Here is a 21,623-nt window from a genome sequence, read left to right as displayed (position 1 = left end):
ACTGTTAGTTCCTAGGGTCCATGCAAGTCGATCCCAATCTCATGCAGCCCGGATAAGAATAGAAACCCTCCCAGGCTCCCACAGTACAACAGCAAACAAACCAGGAACCAACAGTTAACCTAGTTCAGGAGTAACCTGAACCTCCCCTCGGCGATATCCCACGACAAAGGAATTAAACCCACAAATTTCTCCGACAAGTGGGACAAGAAAAGCCATGCGGGTTTTTTTCCCTCCAGTTCAAACCGCTGGTCAGGGCTGAAAATCCGGGCATTGAATTCTAACGGCGGTTTGAGGTTCCTGGCATGGTTCCATTATGTTGCGCCCGCGTGTCGCAGATGGGGGTTCCTAGTCCACACTAACCAACTAAAAATTTCAAACTAACTATACATAGAGCAGGGGTAGATAGTACGCAGTAATATCTAAGTTTTGCGGGTTGTCGATTCTTATCCCCCGACTCTGCTTGATGCATGATGGTTCCTGTGGCTTGAATCCTTCCTGGCCTCGGCTGCTGCTTGTCTCCCCACCCACCCCATTCCTTTTTCTCCGAATGTCCCGGGCAGAAACAGTGCACGTTTGTGGTGATTTAATTTTACTACATGGTAGCACGGGCATCAGTCTGACAAGTAATCACGGACAAGTGTTTCTCCTGACAGCTCAATTGATGCCTGTCAGCTTGTGTCCTGTTAAATTAAATACATCGCTTAGGTTGTTGGCATAGGGGCCAAGATTCTACACTAGATACAGTAGTAGTATACACAAAGGGAGGATACACACCACCCCCTTTCCAGCTGCCCATTTCTATCCCCCAGCTCAATTGTTTCTCTTCGCATCGAGCTGGTCTTCAGGAATAAGCCCCCCTGGCTCATAGTCTAACCAGCCTTCCTCTTCTTGCCCCTGTGCGATGGCTGCTAGTCGTCTCTTTCGCTTGCGTCTCTCCTTGGCTGCGGCCCGTCGGAGTTTATGCAACGCCTGCCGTTCCATCTCTGCCTGGGTCGGTGTCTGTCCCGAGCGATGAAACGACTCCTCCTTCCCGTTCCCCTCCTCTTCCTGCTGCTCCGTCGAATCGGTCGGCTCGTGAGTATTACTGATCTCGTCCACCAGACATCCCACCGACCCATCCTGGATCTGCGGATGATGCCTGAGGCGCGACGCGAATGGGTCTTCTGATGGAGAACAGAGCTCCCGGATGGCAGCTCGTGTCTCCTCGCCGGGGCGGATCCCCCGTCCCAGCAGATCTTGCAAGTACATGTACCCGGACTCGAAATTGCCTGCTTCCAGGCACATGACGATGAGATGCTCAAATGTTCCTTGGTCCGGGATCACGCCGAGAGATGCCATCTCCTTCGCGATGAACATGCCTGCCTCGGTATTGCGCGCCCGCCGACACATCCCGAGGAGAATGTTGTAGACGGAAACGTCGGCCTTGTCTGGACAGAGCGCATATAGTTCTTTGTAGAACGCGATTCCCTCGTACACCACCGACGGGTTATCGAGGGCTTCGTGCTCGCACATCTCCAACACCACTTTGGCGCAACCAAGCGGCACTGTCAGTTTGGTGGCCTTTAATTGCTTGAGCATCGTCCATGCGCCACGTGGGGTCGTTCTACTCTGCAGCAGATGCGTAAGAATGGCACGCGTGGAGCGGTGCTCTACCGCAATGTCCGCCATATGCATCTTACACAGCACCTCAAATGCAGAATACAAAGACCCCGACACAGCATGGGCCTCCACCATTTTCTCGTAATCATCCAATTGAGGCTGCACATTGACCTCGACGAGGAAGCGGATCACCGATGCCGCCAGCTCGGTATCTCCAGCGCGCGCCGCCACACTAAGGACATTGCTGCACAGCGGATAACCAGGATGAAGATATCTCAGCTCCACCATCTGTCTCCAGATGTACCGTGTAGTATCGTAGTGCAGAGCAGCGCTCGCCACCTCCAGCACGTACAACCACAATTCCGAGCTCATGTCTAGACCCTGGCTTGTCCGTGAGCGCATCAGCCTAACCACCTCGTCGAACTCTCCAAAGTCGCAAAGGTAATATATAAGTAGGCTATGCAGCCAATTCTCAACGACCATACCCTTCCTCTCCATCTGCTCGACATGATCCAACGCCAGCTCGAACTGGTGCTCTCGAATCAACCCAGCGACCACAAAGTGCCATCCGGCGGGGCTCAACGGAAGCCATCGATCTCGAAGCGTGCGCACAATCTCCTGACGTAGGAGGTAATCCGGATGAACCGCAAGGACCTGAGAGTAAGAGCGAGCACGTCAGCAAGTGCCTCGTTTCCAGACTCGAAGATCATACCTGTAGCGCTGCATGAAGTGTCCCCGAATCAGCCGGTATCCCATTTTCCTCCATCTCCTTTAGTAATGCGCGAACAGCCTGTGGCGACCCACGTTCGGGATCCGAATTAGCAAGAATCAACCCCCGGTAATGTCGCATCTCCGGGCGGACATGGCGGTCTCGGATTAGAACACGCAGGATTTGCGTTGCACTTAGAACTCTCGGATATCGAGCTACTCGCTCTTGTAGCCTATTTTCTAGACGTTGCGAAGGTAGGTGTTTGAAATACTTGGGTACACCCGGTGGCGGCTTGGTCAATCGCTCCATTGGCGATAAAAGGTTCCCTGGGCGTACATTGTCCTGCGCGCCTGCATCGTCAGGATCGAAGGGTTGTTGATCGGAGGATGATGAGCTATTAGTAAAAGTATGTCTATTGTCTTCGACAATTTCAATGGCTGCGTCGGTCGGTCGTGGGGTAAGATTGGTGAGGCATCTTCGCGGAGGATCCGAGATTGAGCTTCGTAGAGCGGTTATGCGATTATGTTTAGGGATGCGTCTCCCTGCTGTAAAGGAAGGTGTAGCTCGATTGAAGGTCGCAGCGTTAAATGACGGACAAAGGCAATACCACAGTCCATCGAGTACCAGGGTCGTTCGCGGCATCTCGAGCCCTTGCAATGACGGAAGATTCTCTACAATTTGGTCGGTCTCCGAAAGAAGCTCTATATCTGCACGTGACCGTGACGCTATGCATGCAAAGTTACAGAGACGAAGCCCACGGACAAGGCTCAACGAATTTTGACTTTTTGAATAATCCGTACACTACAATGTATTGGAAGAAAGAAGGACGCCTAGGTGGCATGTTTTCCCATTGACAAATACAACCAGATACGCCAAGGCCATGCTCGACTAACCCGTCAAAACGGACATTTCCTAGCGAACTCAATCCCTACTAAACCTTGCCCCCCGGGGTATCGCTCATAATCTCTCTCATTCTTTCGTAGATAAAAAAAAACCAATAACACTTCAAGCGTCTCTGCCACCACGGCCGCGGCCACGTCCACGACCCCGGCCTCCACCACGACCTCGGTCACCCCGACCACCCTCACGCGGCCCGCGGTTGCGATTTTGCGATTGGTTCGCCTGTTGCTCCTTCACCATCTCTATGATTTCTTCGGGGATTCGCAGGTATTTGATCTATAAGCGATTAGACGGGAAGAACGGAGGGATTGCATTAACTTGCATCCAGGGTGGATGCAGGCAAGCGACTCACATTGTTTCCTCTGACGTAGACCTCCGGTAGCCGGAAGAAGCGATCACCTTCGGGGCTCGTCTGAACAACTTCCTTGAGTATCAAGTTCATCCAGTTGTCGCAATTGGCAAGGTGTCCGTTGAGGGTTTCGCCGTTCTTGAGTTCCACGAGCATGGGGTGGCCTTGCGCGGCCGTCAGGAGACCGAGAGGTAACTGTTCATCGGAGAATCAGTAACTATAGCATATATAATGGTTTTCGGTAGGCTTCAAAGGTGATTACCATCTTGCGATCTTGTGATCAATATGGACGGATCGACGTTGTGGGCGGATCGAAACACAGATGGAGTCAACTCCGTGAGAGGTGAAAAGCAAGATATGAAAAGACTCCAATAGAGTCGCCGTATTCTCTCAAAGGGAAAGAGGGAGTTCAAAGGGAAATAGAAGCCTTCTTGGCGACGTCAGAGTAAGTATGAATCCAAGAAAGCTCCCCGCGAGCTTCCCAGCAGCGGTGCTCGCAACGACGGAGAGTGCCGGATAAACATGAGGCCGAGATCCGCCGGGCGCTGCTGCTTATCTGGTTTGGCACCAGTAAGAGCGAAGTAATGTGCCCTACTTTAGAGTTGTGACTGTGGTTAGTGTCTGGCTATAATACTCACTAATTAATGAGACAGGGTTCTTTAGTAAACTCCGTCTGTCTCCGGTCTTGGGAGAGGAGGCCCGAGGGCCAAGGATGTCCGTTCATTTAACTCTGTCCTAAAGCCCGTATGACTCTCACTCTCTGTCCTAGATAGTTTGCTCATGAATACAACATCGTTTGTATCTATTTACCAATCAATTACTACATGACCACTATCTCACTCTCTACAATCCACCCCAACTGCACCAACTACATGAACCTATAATACCCTCCATCCCATGTCTCTCTTCCCCCGTCCATGTAGCACCTCCCACAAAACCACCACCATGCAATGGCTACTAACAAAGTTGACACTAATATGTCTAACCACTACCAACTTCACCTGTCTGGCAGCCGGTGCACCCATTCCTCTACCATCACCATCATTCACTACAATCTCAACAGCAGCCGGTTAGTCCCCCGCTCACTACTATCTACCATATCCCACATTCTAAACAACCCTTATAGACACCCACATCATGAAGAACACCAACAACGACAACCCCAATCACAATGACCACATCCACACCCTCCTCGAATTCCAGTGGCTTGCCTCCCTCCTGAAAAAGCTCTCGGCCCTAACTCTCCGCGACTACTTCATCAACCTGAGTGTCCTCATCTGCATTATTGCGCTTTGCGCTCTGGCATACCGAATTGGCAGCAACACAATGCGCTGCCAGCGATGCCGAGTAGACCGGGCTGCCCAGCGCGAGGAGCGGAAAGCTCGGAGGGCGTACAAAGCCGCTGCGAGGAGACATCGATGGAAGCAATGGTGGGAAGGGAAAACTTCTTACTATCAGTATCAGTGCCAGGATCAGGGGTATAGCTATGATGATGGTGGGGCGATCGTGATGGGGTCTGTTGGTGTGCGGGAAAGGGATGTGGAGATGGGAAGGTTGTCTGATGATGAGGGTGAGGGTGTGTTTGCTGGGGCCGATGCTCCTGTTCCTGTTACTATGCAGGCGGAGATACATGGTTTCAGACAGGCGTTGGAGTATGTGGGCGAGTTGGTGAGGGAAAGTGCACCGCCGCGGGCCAAGTTGGCAGTGGATCAGGATGTGGGTGTTTATGATGTGGAAGTGGGTGTGAATGGGAAGGGTGGAAGTGGAGAGGAGTCGGATACGGAGGCGTCGTCGACGGTCGGGTTGGCGACCGTTACTTTGTCGACGGGGACGAGTAGCTTGAAGAGTGTGGATTGTAAGTCGTTGTCGGGGACAATAGATACCCTGGATAGTATGGGGTCACCGCCGCCCAGCTATCATTCATGAGGGACTATGGCTTCATGTGTAATAATACTAATCGTGGAGTATGGGAGTTCAGGATATGGTTATGACTCATGGCAAAAGGGTGGTTTTGGTATTTCATAATGTTTAATATTACAATGAAATGGTGGGTGAACGGCATGCATATAGAAACATTAGACGCATCGCTCACACCTTTGTCCGCTTGGCTGCTTCTTCGTTCTCGGCTTCATCTTCTTCATCTTCCACTGTGAGCTTTCGCTTTACCCGCTGATCTCTGCTGCTTGCATCACCCAGGACAGCGGTCGACTCTGGGGTAGCAAGCACACCGGCCTCCTCTTCCTTGGCCTTCAGTGCTTCCTCGCGGGCGTTGAAGGCCTTGAGAAGAGCATCATAGCCCTCCTCGACATTCGTCACGGTCTCCTCCAGCTTCTCGACGCGCTCGCTCGAGTCCAGTTGGATGAGTAGATCCCGATGACGCTTGTAGAGACGCTGCTTAGTGAGCATGCGCCACCAGTAGTATCGGCGGTCGTTGGGATCCTCGGCATTGTGCTTCTTGATTAGTAGTCGGGACATATTGGCTCCCCCGGCTAGGCGATTCTTGGCAGGTATTTGCCCCAGAAGATACATCTCCATAATGTGAGCAAATTGAGTGGAGGCAATCTTGAATTTTGAACGGATGTCATGCAACAACTTCGTAGGGATCAGTGCCGATGTTGGGACGCGTCGAGGGCGCTGCCTCTTTGAGAGCTCTCCGTAAGGGTTGGGATTGATGTCTACCTTGTGCCCGAGGAACTCCGGCAACAAGATGTGGTAGTCTGCAGTGTCGCGGAGGGCATCGAAAGCCTCGTTTGGGTCTTCGACAGTCAACTCGGTGATTGTTGGGTCCTTGAAGCATGCGGCGTGGATGGTGGTGTAGAGATGAGTCCCATGTCCCGAGCCTTGGTGAGGAGGCAGAACCAAGAATTGAGCGATTCGCAGCCGAGCCGGCAGCTGAGCAGGTCTGATCTCGGGTGCTGGGAATGGATCGTTCACAACTGTCCGACTCTGTGTATTGTCTCGCTGGTAGAACCACCAGCGATAAGTGGTCGCATATCCGACAATGGAGTACTGGGAAGCTGTTGGCGTAGGCGGTTTCACTTTCTCATAGCTTCAACTTCGTTAGCTATAGAAAAACAGGGGACGGGATGAAGCATACACAAAGTAAACTGTCCATCTCTCAAGTGTCCATTCAGGATCATCCGTGACCAAAGGTGTACCGGCTTCGATGAACAGCGATACAAAAATTTGCGCGCGGTCCAGTAGTCGTCGAACTTGAGGATCAGCGAGAGAGCCGGCCCAAATTTCATAATTTCTGTCTCGAGTGACATAGCTGTGAACAAGCTTGCCAGGCGGTACAAAGTCCTTTGCATCTTCGTCCTCCTGAACAGCCTTCTCATAGTCGGGAAGTAAACCGAAGGCCTCTGTAATTATGCGCCTGAGTTAGCCAAAAGGGAACAGAGGTTATTCTTGTCTGGAACAGACAGCGACCAACCTTCCGGAACCCAGGGTTTCAATGTTTCCAGCAGGTCGACAGCGGCAATATCGCCAACGGGCTTGAACTTCTCATCGTAAGAGATATTGATATTCGGGCGGAGGTCATGGGCTGCAAACCGCAAGCGGATAATCAACCCTTTATAGCCGAATATTTGCTCCTCATCGCCGAAGATGGGATATGTGAACTGAGGGTGAAAGCTGGAAATCGTCTTGACTTTCGTCTCGCCGGGTTGGACGATCGTCAGATGGACGGCGTCGTTGGCGTCGCAAGTCCCTAAGTGAGGCCAATTCAGTCAGCCGACTCGCAACATGGAATATGAGGACAATGGAGTGAGAAAGGGGGATGATTACAGTCGCCTTCACTCATTGTGCCAGTTGCCGAGTGGAGAGCCAACTACTGTAGCAGAGACTTGGGTTAGAGATGGCTGAGTGGGAGAGCGCAGGAGCTTTAATTGATTGCCTGGAAGATGGCGCGTGTTGCTCTTTCGAATCTCGCGTTGCGCGGAGCTAGCTAGCTATAACCGTTTTAGGTTTAGCGCCGGTAGGAGTCCTCCGCAGTCTGTCAGATGAGAGGATAGTGAGACAAAGAGCTCTGCCACAAAAAAAAAAAAAAAAAACAAAAAAAAAAAAAAAAAAGAAAAGAAATCCCATTAGGTATGCATGGAGACACTTCAATCCTTCAATTCTTAGCATGAGTTTCACAGTAGTTGTGCTGGCTTCCTATGAATGGCTGCGACAAAGTAGATCCAAACTGGCAGCCTCATATGACGTCGACGTAGGGATTAACCTACTAACCTCGCATACATGAATCTTCGAGAACTATTTGAAAATGGATTCATTTGAGCACGAAGTCAAGACTCTGTACTCCAGGAGGTAGAGTATCGGTGGTCCGAAAATCAGGTGCTGTGCCTCGGCTCCAGGTCCCCGGCCCAATACTAGACGACTCATTGATTTGTTAGTAGTAGTAGTTCTTAAGAACTACAATGGCGGGGCAAGTTATGTCTGGCACCCCGCAATTGATTACACTGCTGCTGCGATAAACCCAAACCCCAGACTGTCATACAACTTGCCCAGTTGATGCCATTGGCTCTCTACACAGTCATCTAAACGCAAATTCACAGCTCCAATAAGATCGTTCAAATCTTTGGCACCATCAACATGTCAGTGTACAGCTCACAGCGGATAGCCTTGATCGGTCTGGGAACCATCGGCATATCCATGGCAGCGCTTCATCTCTCCCGTGAGAGCAACACAGTTGATGTCTTCGATACCAGACCGGATTTCGAGGAATATATCCATAAGACGCTACCGATCTACATGAGCGAGCTGCCATCACCAAATACCGACCCTAGGTCAAGTCCTGAATCTCAACCATCAACGTCATTGGTAGCGTCTCTTGTCTCTTCTGGCCGTCTGCGAATTCACTCGACCCTAGAAAGCGCATGCGCGTCGGCGACCATTATCCAGGAGCAAGGACCGGAAAATGTTGACTGGAAACAAACTACCTGGACCCGGATCGAAGCAGTAGCCCCTTTTTCTGCGCATTTCTGGACAAGCACTTCTGGAATTGCTGCTTCTATTCAGCAAGCCAAGATGCAGGACAAATCTCGCTTGCTTGTTGTGCATCCTTTCAACCCACCGAATATAATGCCTCTTCTCGAAATCGTACCGGCGCCAGAAACTTCCGCTGAGCGGGTGGAATTTGCTCGTGAATACTTCTCCCTACCTGGGTCGAGACATAGGCCCGTGGTCATTCAAAAAGAGATTCCAGGGTTTGTGGGCAATCGGTTAGCCTTCGCCCTACTACGGGAAGCTTGTTATCTGGTTCAGGAAGATGTCGTAGATGCAAAGGACTTGGACACGATACTGATGGCTAGTTTGGGACCAAGATGGGCTGGAAACGGTGTGTTTGAGAGCTATCAGTATGGCGGGGGAGAAGGTGGCATAGGTTCCTTCTTGAACAAGCTTGGTGGCACTATGCAAACCATCTGGGATGGGCAGGGGAGAATCAACGTGGAGGGGGACGAAAGAACGGAGTGGAAGGAAAAGGTCATTGCACAAGTGAATGAAGCCTATGGAACGGTGTCTGCGGAACAAATCCAGATAAAGGAAGCACGACTGAAGGATATCATTAGAATCCAAATGAAGGATTACAACCGCCATGGACCTGAAGTATGAGGAACAGACATGATGTTAACCCTCCCGGAACTGATGCCCGCGGAAGTCTGGATATTGCGGCCTGTAAACTCCCAGGCGGCTGGCTAAATCGATAATTCACCGATACTTGGAAGCCGTCCACATGCATTCATAGGTGGATTGAACAAATTCACAATATCCTTTCATGTGTTTACCCCATACATTGTAAGTAGAAGAAGAACATGTAGCCAAAGAGATAATTATAAACCATCCCTGGGGCGGCAGTGGGTCTCCCGTGCCTCGGACTGGGGCGTGCCTTTCCCACTGCGGCAAATCGCAATCAATCCATAATCAGGGCCGTCCACCTCCGCCACGTTTTCAGTTCTTCTGTCTCCTACCGCCTTGGAACACCTGCTTTCCGCCCGCTCTCCATCGTCTCCCCTGTCTCACTTGCTTCTCCGGGCCTATTTTCGTCTTCCAGCTCGCCTGTCCGCTTTTCTATTAGACGCAATCATCGCTGCCGCGGGATCAGGGGCATATCGAGAATCTTGGTCTTGGAATTGGCAACATGAGTGAAACCTTCTAGAGCACGGACGAAGCTCTGGAACAAGAGGCCGATCATGGAGGGACTCTTCACTTTGCTCGCATTGAGCATTGTGATGGCCATTACGTGAGTCAACTACCCCTTGGAACTTGTCGCCTGCTCGGTGCGAACTGTCAATGCTAATTTGCTTTTCCCCGCTGCGTCACATAGATCATTTGTCGTGGGATCACTACCGCTCGCCTTCACACTTTCTCCTTCTCAGCTGAGATTGATATCCTCCCTTGGTATGGGAGTTCTGGTTGGGACATCTTTGATCGTTATTATTCCGGAGGGAGTCGAAACCCTATACAGCGCAAACTCCCTTAGCAGTCGGAAAGATCTTAGCAGCCGATCGACAACAGCCGTCAATTGGCAACACCAGGCTGTACCTGTGACCAACTTCCCGAGGACATTGGAAGGACTAGATTCCTCAGATGTCGAACTTACGCCTCGATCGGTGCTATCCGACCTGCCATCCGCACCTGTCACGGTACCTACAACCCATTCTACACTAGATGAAAGGCCCAGAATTATGGGACGCAAGGACGATACATCGGACGATCACACAGGCGAGGATCACGACGAAGATAACTCGCCCCACGCTTGGATAGGAATTGCACTCATTAGTGGCTTTATACTGATGTACCTCATCGACAAACTGCCCGTCTTCGCGTCATCCTCCAAACAGGAGCGAATTCCCTATCACATTTCGCTGGATAATTTGGGTTCTGGCCTGCGGCGTAATTCGTCGCCGTCACGCGAGGGGGGCTTGCTTGACGCCGGTAATATTCCCAGGAGAAGCCACAGCTTTGCAACGACAACTGGACTTGTCATTCATGCTGCCGCCGATGGAATTGCCTTGGGTGCATCTAGCTCTGACACTGGGCTGAGCTTCATCATCTTCCTGGCCATCATGGTTCACAAAGCCCCCGCATCGTTTGGCCTCACTTCAGTGCTACTGAAGCAGGGCCTTTCTAGTCGTACCGCTAGAGCGCATTTATTGATTTTTAGTTTGGCTGCTCCTGTGGGTGCTCTCATGACATTTTTGTTTGTGCAGATCATGGGCTCGGGCTCAGGAGGTGATGGCGTTGGGAACCGCTGGCGAACCGGTGTACTTCTCTTGTTCTCGGCTGGCACATTCCTGTGAGTTCATTAATATTTCACGCCTACGGTGCATGGTGATACTGATGTTTCTAGATACGTTGCTATGCACACAATGCAGGAAAACAGCCCGAACTCATCGTCACGTGAGTCTCAGGTCAACGGATACGGCGATCATAGAGAAGCACCGTCAGCATCGGACAAGTCCATGAGGGACCTGATCGCTTCCGTTGTTGGCATGGTTCTTCCACTGTTCCTGCAGATTGGCCATGCCCACTAGATACTATCAAAATCCTTTTCTGGATTCACCCCATGTCTCTTTCTTCTCTTACCTTTAGCTCTCCTGGGTCAGTGAGCTACACGCCGTTTCATTAAATACGGACAATTCATGTTTGTAGACACCGTGGAGGTTGTCTTGTGTAATAGATCTTGACAGTTGTTACTGGGCGGATTCCCAGTCTTGGGGAACCGCGGCGATTTTGTGTTATATTCCCTGCGGGGGTTATGCCTTTCTTGTTGTATTGTCCTTGAGTCAGCGCCGCCACACGCCATGGCCACGATTTTGAAGCATTTGCACGGTGCGGTTAAACCCTTTACTTTGATCATAATTGCATGTGTCCTTTTCGTCTTGTTTTGATTTGTTTCGCTTCTTTCCTCCCTCGTAATCACTTTGACGTAGACTTGGCTTAGATGTGGTTGGTATAACGGTGCGCCGAGAAGTCGGAGAATTACCTCTTCCCCACGTTGGGGCAGTGATGAAACTATTCGGCAAGACTGAATCATTAGTAGCTTTTACTGGAGGCTCCTGCATGGACCCATGGTTGTACGACGCATGCCGTTCTTCCACTCCCGCCTTGAGACCAGTATATCTTCTACGACTTGCAGTGGAACCGAAAAGTTAGACCGAAGCACCAGACATGGTGCTCTGGTGCCTTGCTTTTGAAACTGTCTCTCTGTGGTAGACTATGTACTAGTTTTTCCTGGCCTTGAGATGGGTGAGACTCCACGTCAACCTCACGTCGTCTTGTTAGCAGTTGATGACGACAGTGGTATTGATCCTTGTAGGTATCAGAGAAAATATAGTGTGGAACAGGCACTTTGGTCCTATTTGCTGGCTGCTCAGCTGAAATCGTCTCTCTGGCCATCATCTACTATCCATTCTAGGGGAGAGTATGGCGCGGGAGATGTGTAAGAGCTACAGTCGATAGACGTAGACAGGACCACAGCGGCTCGAGAGTGCGGATGGGGCAATATTTGGTCGTGGAGACGGACTTCGAGCAATGACGCCCTGTCTCCACTAGGGACGTAGCAAAGGTTAATTTATAACCAACTATCATCTATATGACCAACAGTCCAAACCTCCATACCATTGCCGCCGTCAGGATAGTCGGTACCGACCACGAGTAGCGCCAGGACAATAGCACTACTAGTTAGTTTTTAACTAACTAGTTCATCGTTAACTTTTACTAAGGTACTTTATTCTGGGAGCTGACTAATCTGGATGAACGTACCAACGGGGAGATATGGATTTCCAGCGATACTGCTGCACGAATCAGGGGCAAAGAAGAAGCGCCATCGGCTTTGCTTGGCGGGTAATCTGGGCTGGTTTGGAGGGTTTCCGGGGGAAGAAGGAAGAGGTAGGCTGCACCTGACCCGTCACGACATCGCATGATCCAGACTTTGTCTTTCCTTCGTCGCTTCTTCTCCGCCTGCTTCTGGATGGCGTCGGGAAGGCCGCACTCAGTCCTGATTAGTTCTGATCTTACCGCCCTCCGTCCGCTGTACCGAAGTATCATTAGTAGTTACTTACACCATTACTCTGTACGGGACCTACCAATCCGTCGTCTTTCCTCTCATCTTTCTCTTCCTCCCCCCCATCGGTCTCCTTCCAAACTTCCCCCCCCATCCAGTGTGACCTTACCTCCAACTTACTCTCTAACTTTTTTTTTAGCCGTTTCTTCTTCTTCTTCCCTCTTTTCCTTCTTCAGCCATTTTTGGTATCTATAAAACTTCTGACCCGAGCACCCACACTCCCACTCTCTTCTTCCCTTTCTCCCCCCCTATTCCCTTGTCTACCGCTCTACCGCCAACCTTTCGTCTTCCCTGCCCCGGCGGAGATCGTCCACATCCGTCTTATCTCTCGCTCCTCCCCTCCGCCTTCGTTTTCTCTTTTGGATTAAAGCAACCCCATTCTCTCGTTTTCTGTGCTACGCCTTCTCCGTTTATGAACGAGAAAGGGTCGCAAGGGGTTTGCGTAGGGATATCTCGTTCACCGTGTGAAAGGCTAGTCGGGTGGAATACGCAATCCCCTGGATGACACCACCGCTCCTCACCGCGGCAGTCCACAAGCACCCAACCATCCAGTAGATACCGGGATGAGTCCGCGCAGCGTGCCTGAGCAGCTGGCGACTGCGCCATCAAAGTCATCTGCAGCCAGAGATTCGGTCGCTTCACTTTCCAGTGCTCATTCTAGATCGCTCTCTTCGTCCACCAAGACCGGTACTCCCATTCCCCCCAACTTGCTTCCCTCAGCGCCTGCGTCACCTCCCACGCCTGCTCCCAGTCCGACTCCTCATCAGAGACCTCCCACCTGGCAGACACCCGACGAGGAAGACGATGCCTTCCTGCTGAACGCTCGGATACATTTCTCTTCTCTCTCCAACGCTCGGAAGCAAAAGTTCTTGGAGGGCATATTGGGGCTGTGCGATAGCCAGCATCTCAGCTTTGTCTCCAGCTATGTTAGCCCCCGGTTGAGAAAAGATCCGTTTCAGGTGTTCCCAAATGAACTATGTCTGAGGGTGAGTTGGTTACCTCTTCCGGTGCGGATGTCCTCACCGCTCGAACAAGGCTGACATCTGTCTCGCTTGGCTTCACTAGGTCCTATCATTCATCGATGACCCGAAAACATTGGCAAGATCATCCCAAGTATCGAAGCGCTGGCGGGAACTGCTGAATGATGACATTACGTGGAAAAACCTATGCGAAAAGCACTCGTATGCATCCCGGAGACTGTCAGAGGATGATCGGGACTTCGTCGACCCTTTCCATGGTCAGCCTTTGCATGCTGTGTCCAGTACTCAGTCCTTGAGCGGGTTGCAAAGGAGGCCTCCTGTGTCTACTCTCCAGCCTCGAGAGGGTCTGCCCGACGTTTCGTCGCGCTCTTTGTCGGGAGACTGGCTCTCCCTGTCGGGATACCCGTCACGCAAGAGACGGGTCCGACCATTGTCCTACAGATCGCATTTCAAGCAAAAGTATATGGTGGAATCTGCCTGGAACAAGGGTGGGCGCTGTACGCAGCGACACATCACACCCGACCAGGGAGTGGTCACAAGCCTGCATTTAACCCCCAAGTATATCGTGGTCGCGCTAGACAATGCCAAGATTCATGTATACGATACCAACGGGGATAACCAAAGAACTCTTCAAGGCCATGTGATGGGCGTATGGGCGATGGTTCCCTGGGATGACATTCTTGTGAGTGGTGGGTGCGACCGAGAAGTGAGAGTCTGGAACATGGCGACCGGGTAAGCAAACTATGACGGCCTGCAGTCGGAGGTCACTACTGACGAACCAATCAAATTAAAGTGCCTGTCTCTACCTCTTACGTGGCCATACGTCAACCGTGCGTTGCCTCAAAATGTCCGACAAGAACACGGCGATCTCGGGATCACGGGATACAACGCTGCGGATATGGGATCTGGCCTCGGGTACCTGCAAGAACGTTCTAGTTGGGCATCAAGCTAGTGTCCGCTGCCTGGCCATTCATGGAGATCTTGTAGTCTCGGGAAGCTATGATACTACGGCACGCATCTGGAGCATTTCTGAGGGACGATGCTTACGGACGCTCTCGGGCCACTTCAGCCAGATCTATGCTATCGCGTTTGATGGCAGACGCATCGCCACTGGCAGTTTGGATACCAGCGTGCGGATCTGGGATCCGCACTCGGGCCAGTGCCATGCTATCCTCCAGGGCCATACCTCCCTAGTAGGACAGCTACAAATGCGGGGGGATACCTTGGTCACCGGTGGTTCTGATGGGTCTGTCCGGGTCTGGTCGTTGACCAAGATGGCTCCCATTCACCGACTTGCGGCTCATGATAACAGCGTTACCAGCTTGCAGTTCGACAGTTCCCGAATTGTCAGTGGTGGTAGTGACGGTCGTGTCAAGGTGTGGAGTTTGCAGACCGGCCAACTACTCAGAGAACTGTCGACACCGGCAGAGGCTGTTTGGCGAGTTGCCTTTGAGGAAGAGAAAGCTGTGATCATGGCTAGCAGAGCAGGCCGCACAGTGATGGAGGTAAGGAACATTCGCTCATTTTCCCCTTGTCTCCTACATTTTACCACAGACTAACCGGGAATGAATGTGTTCTAGGTCTGGACTTTCTCACCACCACCCGAAGAAGATGGCGACGATGCTGTGATAGTGGAGAGTGCTTCCAGCACGCCGGGTCTGCGCCCCACGAGTAACGACAGCCGACATAGGGAGCGCTATTCGGACCCCCCGCCTAGTGTGCCGCTCAATAGTGACGATGACCAGGCCATGGTGGATGCCCCGGCCTCCTGACTGGGGATTTCACCTTCTTCGCAATGACTAGCACGTCCTTCTTTCCTGCTTTATGAATCCAAGCGTTACCGTCTATATACCTATTGTTTTAGCGCCTGATTTCAACGACCCGGCTGGTCCAACCTGAGTGTCGCTAGGCAAACGAGGCGCGGTCAGCGTTGCCAGGTCATCGAACATCAGCATTCGCATTCTGGGTGTTTGGTCTAAACGGATCTCTTTTCTTTCAATCTTCCGGTATTGTTCTCGAAATTTTCATGGGAAACGTGGAGTGGAGTTACAAAATGGCAAAGGGTGGGCTACTTGATGCGTTGTACCTGCAGGAGTCTCAGGGGTACCGTGATTGGCTCATGATATGTTTACCTCTACTTTTTGTTTTTCGAGGGTTAGATGATACCCGCCTCGGGAGATGATGTATTTACCATTTACAGACGATTTGGTGTTTCTACTGTTGGTCCTACAAAGCGAAGACATTGAGCTTACCTTTCACCACGACTACACCCCAGCGTGCCTTGTCTCCCTTGGTGAGGTTTTTCTTTCATTTGTGTTCAGATAGTCAGTTCTTAGAAGTATCCCGAAAGGGCTCCGAGATGAGAGGAATAGAGACCAGAATAGATAATAGCGTATGCATCAATTAAACGAAAGGGGTCGATAAAGTGCCGTAATGCTGTTGGGTGGTACATGTAGTCAGGGTTGTTTCTCGTTGATAATGGAGATCACCTGACTGGCCCCTCAAAATGGCAAGACCCCGTATTCTACGGTTCTTTGTGTCGATCCTTCAAGGCACCAGCTGCGACGACGCCATCAAGCTTTTGACATATTCGCTTCACGAAGCACTTAAAAAATTGTCCTCATTCATGTCGCTTCCACTGCATGATCTATCCCGCAGCTGGGCCCCTATTAAGTAGACGAAGATGGTGTACGGCGGGAAGCCAAGTACGGGGTGCCATCTGTGTCGCAAACGGAAAATCAAGGTAGGACAGATCTGCAGCCTTGACATGTCATGGCACATCATGCCCCTTGCATATCATTCCACCCCAATGGGTATGCTGTTCATCTGTATGACCCCACGCTAAGCTGCCTCTCAGTGCGATGAAGGCCGTCCGGGGTGCCGAAACTGCGGCATACACGGCAAGCCATGCCCGGGCTACCGATCGGATGGGATCTTCCGGAATGAAACGTACAAAGTGCAGCAACTGATGCATGGCAAGGCCAATGCCTGCTCTGCCTCTTCAAGTAAACAGCATCCCAGCAACCATGATGTATCGAGCGGCAGCAAGGATCTGCAAGTGGCGACGTTGCCCGCCTATCAAATCAGCGATTCTACGTGGGAAGAAAGAGCAATCTGCTATTTCTTCGATCAGTTCACCATCGTGGAATGCAATGCAGTCGGCGGCATGGGGCATCTGGGGTTCCTTCCGTCTTTGTATGCTGACTGTCGAGATCAGAATCTGGGTAACCCCGCATCATTGTCTTTACGATTAGCTGTCGATGCGACGGCCCTGATGGCCCTCAGCAATAGGGTTAATGTGCCCGGGGTGGTGACCCAGGCGAGATATCGCTTTGGGCTGGCGCTGCGACGTCTGCAGGAGGCGTTGGATTTGCCGCTTGAGGCGGCCAAAGATGAGACGTTTGCGACGTTGGTTATCCTGTCTTTGTTTGAGGACATCTCGGGAGATCGCCATGGGCTTACTAGTGCGCATACGGTGGGATTCGAGGCGCTTACGAGACTAAGGGGGGAGAGTCAGCTGGGACATGCGGCGGGTTTGGATATGTTCAAGTATGCGTATGTTCGTATGGTTAGTCAATTCGGATGCCTCGTTTTGTTAATTGATGTGTGAATGCTAACGCATAATCTAGCAAATCGAATTCCTTCTGCTGAAGGGGAAACCCAGTCTGGACTCTGATCGACTAGTTGAGCGTCTCGACAGCGCAGATCCGCTACAATCCCTTATGATAATTGCATCCAAGGTCAGAAAGCTGATTTCAGAGCCAACATCTGTTTCGGATTCCTTGCAATCTGCGGGGATCACGAAGCTAGCGTCATGGATCGACTCCTGCAGACGCTTGGATTCAGAACTGTTCCAATGGACCCAAACTTTACCGGACATCTGGCTACCCCTCGAGACCCGATCACACACGGGTGAGGATGTACTCACGTACCGAGAGATGATTGCTGCGGTTATCTGGGCCCACTACCGTGTCCTTCGAATCTTCATCCACAGCGTCTTGGCAGATCTCTTCCGAGCACTAGTCTCTCTGGTTGATTCCCCCGGTATCCAGCACGAAGCGTCTCAGCATGAAGCAGATGGCCTGCGGCTAAGCCTCGAGATGGTCTCCGATTCTTGTCGGAGTGTACCATTCTGCTTTGGGGAGATTGATATGTTCGGAAACCCGATGCCATCGTCTGAGCAGGGGATGTCTCGGGTTCGAGCTTTCTACCTCTATACTATGCTGTGGCCTTTGTGGTATATTCTGTCGTGTGGACTTGCTACGCCCGAACAGACGCAGATGATCCGAGGCGTGATGGCCCGGACGGGCTCGGAAGCTGGAATCAAGCTGGCTACTATGCTGGCGGGTTATGATGGGCGGGATGTCATGTCGAGCATGCCTCAATTGTACTCTTTGGAACGGCCGGTGAGGGAGGTGTCCGTCATGTAAGTAGGGAATGTCGGACTCATGCACATAGTGTATCCCGCGGAGCTACATGAGGCTGGACAACCTATACCTGTAAGTTAATATGTATATAATCGCTACTAGTAATTACTCAACTACTGCTTCTTGGAAGAAATGATCGCAATGGATTAAACTTGGCTTGGGCCTGTCTTAAGCCATCGGCCGATCATTGCAACGTAAGTCTTACCATTGTCATCATTCATGACTCGGATTATCACTATCTGATAAAGCTGGATTAAATTCGTCCTTTGCCCAACTGCTACATCGAGGTGGTGTCTCCCTTCAGATCTTCGTAAGAGAAACAGTCAGTCTCAAAAAAAACACGTCCTTATCACCTGTCCTGGTAGCTGCAAGTTAGCGATACATAATTTTCCGAGTTCCCTTCCCTAACATAAATTAGTGCCTCTCAACCAACCAGGCACTTGCCGGATGTCCCAGGGTAGCAGTGCATACATATACTGCGCTTGGTGACGTTAAAAGTATGCACCCCATATAGTCATACCTTGATCAACGTACAAGAGGAGTTTTAGAGCAAGCCCGTGGCATCCGTTACAGGGGGTCAGCAAATGGAAGAGATTACTATCAGTCTGCATGAGTAGCTTGCTGCAGCCATTTTCCTCTGACAATCTGATTTGCTTTGGAAGCCAATTCCGGTTCTTCCACTCACCAACCAGGAAAACGACGTGTTACGTACTAGGATCCCTTAGATAATCCTTGATGCTTCTGCGGAGAACCCATGACATACTCCACCACTCTTTAGCGCCAGGCGTGCATTGCATGCGCTCTCGCATACATAGTTCTAGCCAGCCACCAGCTGGAGGGAGAAAAGCAACGATGGAAAGTCTCCCTGGATAGAGGTGTCTTAGCATGATTGTGTGAGGGGCGCCCTACTTTTACATCTGTCAGGTTGCACTTCATGTTCAGTCCCCAACTCATCCATTATGTCGTTGCTTCGGGAACTAGACAGACCTCTTCCGTAGACTCATGATGCCAATCCCATATATAGTCTTTATGTCCATCCCTAACTATACTACTACAGTCAACACCGTGTGGGTTTTAATGCATAATATACAAATCTGCAACGTCTTCCCGGTTCAACAAAATCGAATATGAAGAAATCAACACAATTTTTCCAAAAGCATCTGATCACATATGCAACTGTGTTCACAATACTACCTGATCTTCACCTGCACTGCTAGGCAGAGGTACCCAATGACCAACCCATCGAGTAAATGCTCAGCGAAAGAAAGTGCATGAGGGATATATTCCAGTGTTTCAGTTTCATCTATGAGGTACAAAGAATATGCAGTAGGGATGCTTGGAAGTAAGGCAGCCACTGAGCATCAGAGGTAGTTAGTAGCTTGGGTCCAGTATCATGTAGGTACTGAAAAATATGCATGTGGGATTGAACAGCATGCCTACTCCACAGTTGCCTTCTGGTATATTGCTTTTCAGACAATTTGCAATGGCAACTATTATCATGTATACGCATCATTGACCGATATCTTTGTGGCTGCTTGATGCACTAGAACTACTATGCATCTGCGGTGTGGTTGCTTCTACTGATTCGCCCTAGTCGACCCCCGCAACATGTAAAACATGTGTCTGGTAGCAGACACTACTAAGATTAAGTCTCTTTCAGCTGACAGAGATTGATTATCACGGTGTTTGTATGAATTAACATCCGTCAAGCTATATTCTTGTATGTCATTGAGTATATAACCCCAGGAGATATAGACACTGTTACGTAACTCTAGTTCGATTACTTGCTAGATTGCGAATACAATAATCAATCAAGGCCATGATTTGGGCTGGCTGCCGTCATTCTATCTGCATACACAAGTGTATGCGGAAATCAGATGATCCTGCAACATGCTATGCAACGTGTACAGTGGTAGCTGAGGAATTCTGCTCATCACTGCCTTCTGTGGGTAGTATTCGCCTTCTACTATGTACAGAGGAATCCGCGGGGTGCTTTGGCTCCGTGTGGATGCAGCAATCAGCCTGACCTCCTCAGCTAGCCAGGAATGTTAATCATAGAGATGGTCCTGCATTTTCCTAGTAGAACTACTGCGTCGGGTGAGGACAAGTTGATAGGCTGAGTGCGTGGGAACAAGTGAAGCTACTCCATGTAAGGTTGCCATAACTGGTTTGCAGTAAGGAATGCAGCACTCCATGGCATCGCCTGCCTTCAGTCATTGAATGCTATATAACTCACATCCTATCACCCACGGATCTGAGTATACCAAGACACTTCGCCTTGATCTCTCACAAGTCAACAAGCTACTACCCCAGTTTCACCTCAGCTTCATAGACCGGAGCGTGCCATCCTTCGTTTCGGCCCAAAATGGGTTACAAAGGTACATTGGACATCACCACTACGGTCGACAATGACGTTTTCTGCACTCATTGTCTACTCGGGCGATTCGACTCCTGGATGACCAATAAAGCTGTACCAAGTTTTCAAGGGCGAATGAATGCTTAGAAATGAGTACCGATCAGACAGTGTATTCTGAGTCACCAGCCTGTTGGTTCCATGACTCTGGAAGCGAAAAGCATGAAAAATCGGTCAGAAGTTCGAAGATAACCCTTCAATTATGAAGGGAGAAACACAGATGAAAGATGATCTGACTATGTTTAGATTGGGTGCCTTACGGGGTTGACTGAATTAAGAATTGGCGTCACCGAAGATTCTCAGTGGGAATCTCGCCCCTATACCGACGAAATCCGGTGGGCAATCTATCTCCAAGGCTCATTCGGACCCTTTGTCATTTATACGACTCCTTGCACCACTGCGAACCACAATAGTGATGTTGTCCTTGAATACATTGACTGGCAATGGGCATTCTGTATCCCGTGTATGAATTTGCTGCTACATGTTGCTATCTCCCGTTTTGTTATCGTTTGCTGATAATTACATAGGTTTGGTGAAAAGCAGAACCTCTATGAGCTTCATCGAAAGTCTAATGACTCAGACTGGGAGATCAAGCTGATTGAAGAAATGGAGCCGGGCGAGTTAGCTTCGTGCATAAACACGGAAGGTATCTTTCTCTACTATATCGAATCGGAAATGAAAAAAGGATGGGGTGTTCCATAAACCACATGATGGAGAGGAATATACAAGTATGTCCTTCGGCTCTCTCTACACTTCCCTGGAGAGACCTTGAATATCATTCATTGGGCTCACACCAAACTTGAACCGTGTAGAAAGACCTTTCGGGCAGCCGGGCGACTTTGCGGGAGTCAGCAAACTGTGTGCTGTCCAGTCGTTGGTTTGCTGAGCCTCGCCTGTTCGGAATCTCCGATGGATATGTGAAGCAGTTTCTAGCTTTCGCGATGCACAGATCTTGCCGCAGAGTCTGAGGACCATTTCAGTAGAGTTGTAGTTAGATCGTATGTTTATCCAGACAATAAGCATCGTATACTAGCTGAGTCTTATTCGACATAAATTGCGATCTTATTATGTCTATAGATAAGGTAACATTGTTGCCCTACTCCATCCGGCCACCCCGGATGTATTGACGTCATCGATCTGCACCATCTCCGGCGCTGCAGACACAACGACACACAATGC

General features: G+C 50.5%; 8 protein-coding genes across 8 annotated transcripts; 5 read left to right on the top strand and 3 right to left on the bottom strand.

The window, feature by feature from the left end:
- Positions 1 to 790: 790 nt before the first annotated feature.
- On the bottom strand, positions 791 to 2,950 carry BO83DRAFT_339074 (pentatricopeptide repeat protein; the record flags this gene model as incomplete). The annotated part of the gene is made up of 2 exons (XM_025528529.1): positions 791 to 2,253; positions 2,312 to 2,950. The coding sequence occupies 2 exons, from the start codon at positions 2,948 to 2,950 to the stop codon at positions 811 to 813; spliced, it is 2,082 nt and encodes a 693-aa protein (XP_025387520.1). The 3' UTR covers positions 791 to 810.
- A 210-nt stretch (positions 2,951 to 3,160) lies between these two features.
- On the bottom strand, positions 3,161 to 4,087 carry BO83DRAFT_362014 (U6 snRNA-associated Sm-like protein LSm4). The gene is made up of 3 exons (XM_025529492.1): positions 3,820 to 4,087; positions 3,561 to 3,752; positions 3,161 to 3,484 (listed from the first exon to the last, which is right to left on the bottom strand). Exons 1-3 carry the CDS (start codon positions 3,820 to 3,822, stop codon positions 3,314 to 3,316), a joined length of 366 nt encoding a protein of 121 aa, XP_025387519.1. The 5' UTR covers positions 3,823 to 4,087; the 3' UTR covers positions 3,161 to 3,313.
- Positions 4,088 to 4,315: 228 nt separating this feature from the next.
- BO83DRAFT_378906 (uncharacterized protein) lies at positions 4,316 to 5,614 on the top strand. The gene is made up of 2 exons (XM_025531375.1): positions 4,316 to 4,626; positions 4,684 to 5,614. Exons 1-2 carry the CDS (start codon positions 4,503 to 4,505, stop codon positions 5,481 to 5,483), a joined length of 924 nt encoding a protein of 307 aa, XP_025387518.1. The 5' UTR covers positions 4,316 to 4,502; the 3' UTR covers positions 5,484 to 5,614.
- On the bottom strand, positions 5,555 to 7,502 carry hat1 (histone acetyltransferase catalytic subunit HAT1). The gene is made up of 4 exons (XM_025536048.1): positions 7,344 to 7,502; positions 6,991 to 7,266; positions 6,655 to 6,919; positions 5,555 to 6,606 (listed from the first exon to the last, which is right to left on the bottom strand). The coding sequence occupies exons 1-4, from the start codon at positions 7,357 to 7,359 to the stop codon at positions 5,646 to 5,648; spliced, it is 1,518 nt and encodes a 505-aa protein (XP_025387517.1). The 5' UTR covers positions 7,360 to 7,502; the 3' UTR covers positions 5,555 to 5,645.
- Positions 7,503 to 7,989: 487 nt separating this feature from the next.
- Positions 7,990 to 9,344, top strand: BO83DRAFT_362007 (3-hydroxyacyl-CoA dehyrogenase). The gene has a single exon (XM_025529491.1). It carries the CDS (start codon positions 8,151 to 8,153, stop codon positions 9,168 to 9,170), a length of 1,020 nt encoding a protein of 339 aa, XP_025387516.1. The 5' UTR covers positions 7,990 to 8,150; the 3' UTR covers positions 9,171 to 9,344.
- A 195-nt stretch (positions 9,345 to 9,539) lies between these two features.
- On the top strand, positions 9,540 to 11,440 carry BO83DRAFT_408634 (Mn(2+) transporter ATX2). The gene is made up of 3 exons (XM_025534061.1): positions 9,540 to 9,798; positions 9,883 to 10,854; positions 10,909 to 11,440. The coding sequence occupies exons 1-3, from the start codon at positions 9,749 to 9,751 to the stop codon at positions 11,090 to 11,092; spliced, it is 1,206 nt and encodes a 401-aa protein (XP_025387515.1). The 5' UTR covers positions 9,540 to 9,748; the 3' UTR covers positions 11,093 to 11,440.
- A 1,563-nt stretch (positions 11,441 to 13,003) lies between these two features.
- Positions 13,004 to 15,503, top strand: BO83DRAFT_43926 (F-box/WD repeat-containing protein). The gene is made up of 4 exons (XM_025536156.1): positions 13,004 to 13,610; positions 13,690 to 14,336; positions 14,398 to 15,109; positions 15,185 to 15,503. Exons 1-4 carry the CDS (start codon positions 13,188 to 13,190, stop codon positions 15,374 to 15,376), a joined length of 1,974 nt encoding a protein of 657 aa, XP_025387514.1. The 5' UTR covers positions 13,004 to 13,187; the 3' UTR covers positions 15,377 to 15,503.
- A 745-nt stretch (positions 15,504 to 16,248) lies between these two features.
- Positions 16,249 to 18,158, top strand: BO83DRAFT_339055 (putative C6 transcription factor). The gene is made up of 2 exons (XM_025528528.1): positions 16,249 to 17,172; positions 17,234 to 18,158. Exons 1-2 carry the CDS (start codon positions 16,573 to 16,575, stop codon positions 18,032 to 18,034), a joined length of 1,401 nt encoding a protein of 466 aa, XP_025387513.1. The 5' UTR covers positions 16,249 to 16,572; the 3' UTR covers positions 18,035 to 18,158.
- The last annotated feature ends 3,465 nt before the right edge of the window (positions 18,159 to 21,623 follow it).

The sequence above is a fragment of the Aspergillus eucalypticola genome (genome assembly GCF_003184535.1).
Source record: "Aspergillus eucalypticola CBS 122712 chromosome Unknown BO83scaffold_14, whole genome shotgun sequence".
NCBI lineage: Eukaryota > Fungi > Ascomycota > Eurotiomycetes > Eurotiales > Aspergillaceae > Aspergillus > Aspergillus eucalypticola.
This window is presented reverse-complemented; position numbering and strand designations above follow the sequence as displayed.

What these genes read in the sequence shown, in the direction of transcription:
- BO83DRAFT_362014 (XM_025529492.1), bottom strand. An exon ending in TCTACGTCAGAGGAAACAAT is followed by an intron (nt 3,485 to 3,560) that starts GTGAGTCGCTTG and finishes AATCGCTTATAG; the next exon opens with ATCAAATACCTGCGAATCCC.
- BO83DRAFT_378906 (XM_025531375.1), top strand. Translation starts at nt 4,503, where the DNA reads ATGCAATGGCTACTAACAAAGTTGACACTAATATGTCTAACCACTACC. An exon ending in TACAATCTCAACAGCAGCCG is followed by an intron (nt 4,627 to 4,683) that starts GTTAGTCCCCCG and finishes CAACCCTTATAG; the next exon opens with ACACCCACATCATGAAGAAC.
- hat1 (XM_025536048.1), bottom strand. An exon ending in GAAACCCTGGGTTCCGGAAG is followed by an intron (nt 6,920 to 6,990) that starts GTTGGTCGCTGT and finishes GCATAATTACAG; the next exon opens with AGGCCTTCGGTTTACTTCCC. An exon ending in AGATGGACAGTTTACTTTGT is followed by an intron (nt 6,607 to 6,654) that starts GTATGCTTCATC and finishes ACGAAGTTGAAG; the next exon opens with CTATGAGAAAGTGAAACCGC.
- BO83DRAFT_362007 (XM_025529491.1), top strand. Translation starts at nt 8,151, where the DNA reads ATGTCAGTGTACAGCTCACAGCGGATAGCCTTGATCGGTCTGGGAACC.
- BO83DRAFT_408634 (XM_025534061.1), top strand. Translation starts at nt 9,749, where the DNA reads ATGGAGGGACTCTTCACTTTGCTCGCATTGAGCATTGTGATGGCCATT. An exon ending in AGCATTGTGATGGCCATTAC is followed by an intron (nt 9,799 to 9,882) that starts GTGAGTCAACTA and finishes TGCGTCACATAG; the next exon opens with ATCATTTGTCGTGGGATCAC. An exon ending in TTCTCGGCTGGCACATTCCT is followed by an intron (nt 10,855 to 10,908) that starts GTGAGTTCATTA and finishes TGATGTTTCTAG; the next exon opens with ATACGTTGCTATGCACACAA.
- BO83DRAFT_43926 (XM_025536156.1), top strand. Translation starts at nt 13,188, where the DNA reads ATGAGTCCGCGCAGCGTGCCTGAGCAGCTGGCGACTGCGCCATCAAAG. An exon ending in CAAATGAACTATGTCTGAGG is followed by an intron (nt 13,611 to 13,689) that starts GTGAGTTGGTTA and finishes TGGCTTCACTAG; the next exon opens with GTCCTATCATTCATCGATGA. An exon ending in GTCTGGAACATGGCGACCGG is followed by an intron (nt 14,337 to 14,397) that starts GTAAGCAAACTA and finishes ATCAAATTAAAG; the next exon opens with TGCCTGTCTCTACCTCTTAC.
- BO83DRAFT_339055 (XM_025528528.1), top strand. Translation starts at nt 16,573, where the DNA reads ATGCATGGCAAGGCCAATGCCTGCTCTGCCTCTTCAAGTAAACAGCAT. An exon ending in AGTATGCGTATGTTCGTATG is followed by an intron (nt 17,173 to 17,233) that starts GTTAGTCAATTC and finishes CGCATAATCTAG; the next exon opens with CAAATCGAATTCCTTCTGCT.